Consider the following 6,265-nt stretch of genomic DNA (forward strand, 5'->3'; position numbering starts at 1 on the left):
AGTTGATGATGATGTTGGACCGAGTGGAGTTGGTGATGATGCTGATCCTAGATCATTGTTGGTCATTGTGTTGTATTTTTATGGTTAATTTTATTAGTTAATGTTTTTGAGGTTCGTCGTGTTCATATTTTTAAGTTAATTTTATCAGTTAATGTCTGTGTGCATCGTCATGTTTGTATTATTAACTTACATGTTAACTTCTGTGAGTTATTACAGTTGACAGTTTATGAGATGATAATTTCAAATTTCATACAATGGTCTTACAAAAGGTTAATTAAAAATTATATTAACTTAATTCCGAATCCATAATTTAAAGTTCGATAAGGTAAACTTACAAAAGATTAATTAAAATTAAACTTAATTACTAAACCCATGCTTACTTCTTTCGAATTATCTAATCAAGTCCATTCCCATCATGCCCTGATCGAAATGCGACGGAGTAAACCTATCAGATGGATTCCTTTCTGTCCATAGGTTATACGGATGATCCTGAATTGACTCACCAACATCTGAAGTGGCCGACCCACCTGCCTTTACCGGAGCAGATGCACCAGGATTGTACTCCTCAATAACCTCATGCTCAAAAGTGCTCAGCCCAGTATCTGGTAGATTGAGACGAGCAGAGTCGAAAACCATATGCAGAGCAATAAAATTACTCTATCGGGAATCATACGACACCCACCCTGAAGTGCAACCAAAAGCAGACCCTTGTCAACCAGACTCTGCTGGTGTAGGGATAGTGCTGAAATCTACAAAATGATTGACACCAGTGTCAACCCACAGTTGTATATGATGATCCTTATCCCCATCAACGGGAATCTGTGATGGGATCTGCGGAAAGCCGGCGCATTGTTGTCCGGGCGAAATGTGTTGTGTGGGTTGAATGTGACGACTGGACTGACTTTGACAGCTAAGCTTGCCGTGATCGCTGGACTGGTTGTGCTGATTGTGCTGACTGTATCGGCTGTGACGGTTGGGATCACTGGACTGGCCGACGTGACTATGCTAACTATGCTAACTGTGTCGGCTGTGACGACTGGGCTCGGCGTGGTCACTAGATTGCCTGTGTTGACTGTGTTGAGTGTGTTAACCGTGGTTTAGTTGCTGTAGGAGATAATATGGAAATGATTCAAACACTCGATACTGAGGTGGTTCCTGAGGTACTAATGGCTGAGGTGCTGGTGGCTGACATGGATGTTGAGGAACTTGCTCCAACAATCTCAGCAGATGTCCATACAACCCCACATACCAATCACGTTACTCAACCGACAGTCTAAAGTGCCAAGTCGGAAGGGGGTGTCCATCCCGCAACCGAGTGTTACGACGGATTTTCCATTCTGCTATCTACCCCGCATATAAAACTCTCCAGTCATGAAGCTACACTCCGCGAAAAGTCATGCAATGCTCTTCTAGTAGAATGACTCTTGCTACCTCTGGGGCGGGTTGTGCATACCTGAACTGCTGCATCACTCGGTTCGCAGGATGCCATTCAACATACTCTAACAACTATAATAGAACAACAGTGTTACACACCTCAAGGTGTCCATGTAGCTCGTCGAGTATGATCACTCCTTCGTACAGTTGCCGCACAAATTGCAACATATATTAGAAAATTAGAACCCTAATATTAATGTTGGATATTAAAACACATAAAGCAAAAACATTTACCTCTTTTATGTAGTCTATTTCTTGCCTAAATATCGCCGTGGTCTTCGATAACCACGCTACGGTTTGTTCGAAATGACTCCACCTGAAAAATGTAACATTGAAAAAATTAAAAAATGTGTCGTCAAACAAATATGTATCGTCAATAGAATACACAACTAAAATAGGAACTGTTACCTCCAAGCAACCGATACGTCAGCCACTGGAAGGTACTGTCTCGGTACGGGAGCAATACACGGCATTCGCTCCCATGCCCAAACAAACAAAAGATTAAGAGGGTTGTCCATCTCCTTAGTATAATACCGTGATACATGGCACAGTGCCCTGTAAAGATGCGCAAGACATGCTAACCCCCAACTGTAAGTGTGGATCCGGTCAAAATCGCGGAGCAACGGTAGATACTTCGCGTGGGCATATACCATCGACTACTTATCTGCAAATAGGGTCAAACCCAGAAACAGAAAATTTGGCATCTCACGTATCTCTGAATAGACTCTAAAGTGTCCAATGCCTTTGTGTCTTTGATACGGCGAATCCATGCTAACTTTATATAAGATTTGGAGGAACTATTCACAATGGGTTAGCGGCCGAAAATCGCGATGCTCTAGCTCTGCAAAAATTTGCCATTGCTATCTATCCAGCCGCTCACAAGTTATCCATCAATAGGTAGGCCAAATATATATGAGCGACATCTTTCAGTGTTATGGTAACCTCACCCATCGACAATATAAAAGTGTGAGTCTCCTGTCTCCACTTTTCTACCAAAGCAGATAGCAAAGGGTAAAAATCCTCTGATCACCCCAATTCTAGAAACATGGTAGAATTTCGTTGCTCGTAAAGTGTCTTTTACCATTGGGTTCCACGTCTCCGGCAGATCCAGTTTACGAACCACAAGATTTCTGTTAGGCTGGTACAACAAAAATATATTTATTTATTAAATAAATATATTTATTCATTATAACAAATAATTATTTAATAAATAAAATAAAATATAACAATAATTTGATTGTACTACTCTACATAAATAAAAAATAAAATAAAATATATTATATTATACTATTTACTTACTAGTTTAAATAATATAAATATGGTCATAAATAAAAGATAAAATAACATACAATAATATTATTATCCTTCATTATTATCATAATAAATATCCGAACAAATTTTTTTTAATTCATATTATTTATTTATTCATTTTCGTAAATAAAAAATATTCCTCAATATTAATATTTAAATTATTTATTAAATCAATAAAAAATAATCACATTATAACAAAAAATTCTAAAACTTAATGGAATCTGTACATTTATGTTATTTCTTTGTTTACTAATTAAAAAATATAAAATAAAATAATATATACTAAAACTTATATTATTTTTTAGATTTAATATTTACAAACTCAATTAAATAACATAGTAATATTAAATACAAACAAAAATAATATTATTATCTCATATTAACTAAAAAAAATAATATTAATTAAAATTAAAAATAAAAAAATTAAGTTAAAAAAAATTATCAACTTACATAAATTGAATTATCCAAATAATTGATAATATGTTTTTCGCGTGTCGTATAATTACCTACCATTTTTTATTAATACAAACTAATAATTTTTTTATGTATAACTACTCTTTTTTTTTTTTAAACACACTACTAATTCTCTTCTTCTTCTTCTTCATTTCAGACTTCATCTCTCTCAACACGCTACCAGAGCATGAAATGGGGGATAGTTGACCTCCATTTATAGAGCTTTAACCCTGTGTCATTGATTATCAGAGGAGGGACTATCCGATCCCCTGTATGTAGATCACCTCCAACACGCCCACTCTGTGTTGCTACAGCTCCTCAAAAATGCGCGAAAATCTTTGCGACGCTTGCTGAATTCGGAGGCAACACACCCTCGCGTGTTGGCAGGATACTGCCACGCCACTGACGTCGCCAACTCACCACGTCCCCCGCGTGTTGTCAGGGTGCTGCCACGGCACTGACGGAATCTATTCACCACGTTTTTCGCGTGTTGAACCTGCACCTATAAATCGGCAAAATACCCCAATATCAATATTAAGCAAAAACACAATGGAATTTTCCATATAAAAAATAAATTATGTAAAATATAGCATTTTTTATAAAAGAAAGTGTGAAAAAGATGAGCACTGGAGTGTAATAGTATGATTATGTTTTTTAAGAGGTGCTCTCTGCCACTGCTTGTTTCCAAGATTAGACAAAAGGGAAAAACTACTTTTCACAGAGATAGTTAGCTCCTTGCTCCATTATTTCATTTTCCAAGCATCAATATCCAAATACAGTATTAGTTCATGAAGTACACCTGCATGCTCCAGCTTAGATCAGATCTTCAATTCTCTTCATCACCAGCTTCTCTTTCTTTCTTTCTTTCTTTCTTTCTTCCCCTCATCACACATCATCATCAAACTCAAGCTACCCATTTTTTTATTATTAGTTTTAGTTATCTCTCCCTTTAATTTAAAGCCCTATTAAAAAGGTAATCTCTTTACTTTCTTGTTACATTATCTTTTTTTTTTTCTTAAAATAATTTATTGTTTCTCTCTCTCTAGCAGGTTTTGGAGTGAAAAGGACAAGACAAAGGGCATAAAAGAGAAATTAAAGCATCATCATCATCAGCATCACCATGGAAGGGAAGAACTATTATATGAAGAACAAGAACACTAGTAGTACTACTCATAATAACAATAGCTTTGAGGAGCATTATTCATGGGAAACTTCTTCATCAACACGGCCAACAAGAAGCTATGCTTGTAGCTTTTGCAAGAGAGAGTTCAAATCTGCTCAAGCTTTGGGTGGACACATGAATGTTCATAGAAGGGATAGGGCAAGATTGAGATCTTCATGGATTTCTAATCACACCCCTAAACCTAACCCTAACCCTAATCCTAACCCTACAACAACTCTTGTTTCTTCATCATCATCTCCTTTATCTAATGATCCTATCAATAATTGTTCACATATTTCTCCAATTTATAGCCCTAATTTTTGTCTCAATTTGTCGTCGTCTTCTTCTTCACCCTCCCCGAATTTAGCTTCCATCACAAGAAGTGAAGATAAAAAACCTAGACTCATCATATCTACTCCACAAGTTCTTCCTCTTGTGATGAATAGTCCTCAAAACATGGTGATGATGATGAGTAAGAAAAGCAAAAGTGGTGATTTTGTTGGTGGGGTTGATGATGATGAGAATTACAAGGATAATGTTTTCAAGCACAAGAATGAGCATAACAACATTACCTTGGAGTTGGGAATAGGATTGGTTAAGCACAAAGAGCAGAAGTTGGATTTGGAGCTTAGACTCTAGCTAGGTACCATTTTTAATTATTTTGAAGAGAAAATTTCGGAGATTTCACTATAATTATGTTTATTAATCCTAATCTATTATTCAAGCACTTTTTATATTATAATTATATTATGCTTTTCAAGGATCTTGTCACTCTGTGAGCTTTTATTATGATTTATTTGTATTTAGTTCTATATATATATTGGGGGTTGATTCTTTTGGTCACCCTTGGAATTAATATGTATATGGTTGATCTGAATTTCATATAAGACCAATTTAATCTGCATTGGTGTGCTGGTTATGTAGTAAATTAAAGTTAAAAGTTCACAAAATCGCAAAAAGAAATAATGCCCCTAATATATATCTTTCAATATTGTATATTTTTTTAATAAAAGTTGTATAAATTTCATGATTTGGATTCAAATTTTGCTCTTAATTTTTCTTCACTCTTTACCATAGAGATCTAATAGCAATTGGTAGATAAAAGTCCTTCTTGATTTGATTGAATATAAATATTTAATATATGATTATATATTACTATACTGATGAATTTCGTCAGCTATACCCTCTTTAGGAAAAAAAACAAAATGTGAGTCAATATTATATAAAATTATTTTTCATAATGTCCGTCTATTCTTTTGGGTATATGAAACCGTTTCTTAAGGCTCATGCTCTTTCTTAGAAACATACTTCCCGTAGTTTTTATGTTGTAGTTGCAACTATAATTATAATTATATATACAAAGAAAATATTAGAATAGTACTAATGAGTTACCAAAAAAAAAAATAGTACTATAAGGAGCTAATAATACCTAATAAGTTATTCACTTTTTATTTATAAATTTGTGATATCAACACAAACTTACTTTATAACAACAAAAAAAAAGTATTTATATAAATAACCACAATAATTATAATATTACAGAAAATAATATATATATAACCAACCAACGATCATTCTCATATGATTTCTCACATTAAATTATTTTAATCAATTCATCTATTATTATATTGCAACTAACTATTTGGAGACATTTTACTAAAATTGTAATTAGTTGTAATTAGTTCATAATCTTGACATAATTCTAATTAATCCATATAGTACTTCGCCATATATCATACATAATTAAAAGATTTTAATAATGACAATAAAATTTGAATACCCGTTATATTTGTGGGTGTGAAGGCTAAAGAAGACATACTATACAGACGGAGAATTTTGTGTATTTTTAATTTTTTATGAGTGGAGTTTAAAAAAAATTAAAGAGCTTTTTTTATGTCATGATTT

The 6,265-nt window shown here is 34.0% G+C and overlaps 1 protein-coding gene across 1 annotated transcript; it reads left to right on the forward strand.

Moving 5' to 3' along the window:
• Positions 3,865-5,104, forward strand: LOC107626988 (transcriptional regulator SUPERMAN-like). Its single transcript, XM_016329869.2, has one exon. It carries the CDS (start codon positions 4,319-4,321, stop codon positions 4,997-4,999), a length of 681 nt encoding a protein of 226 aa, XP_016185355.1. The 5' UTR covers positions 3,865-4,318; the 3' UTR covers positions 5,000-5,104.

This window comes from Arachis ipaensis, chromosome B02 (genome assembly GCF_000816755.2).
Source record: "Arachis ipaensis cultivar K30076 chromosome B02, Araip1.1, whole genome shotgun sequence".
NCBI classification, from domain to species: Eukaryota; Viridiplantae; Streptophyta; class Magnoliopsida; order Fabales; family Fabaceae; genus Arachis; species Arachis ipaensis.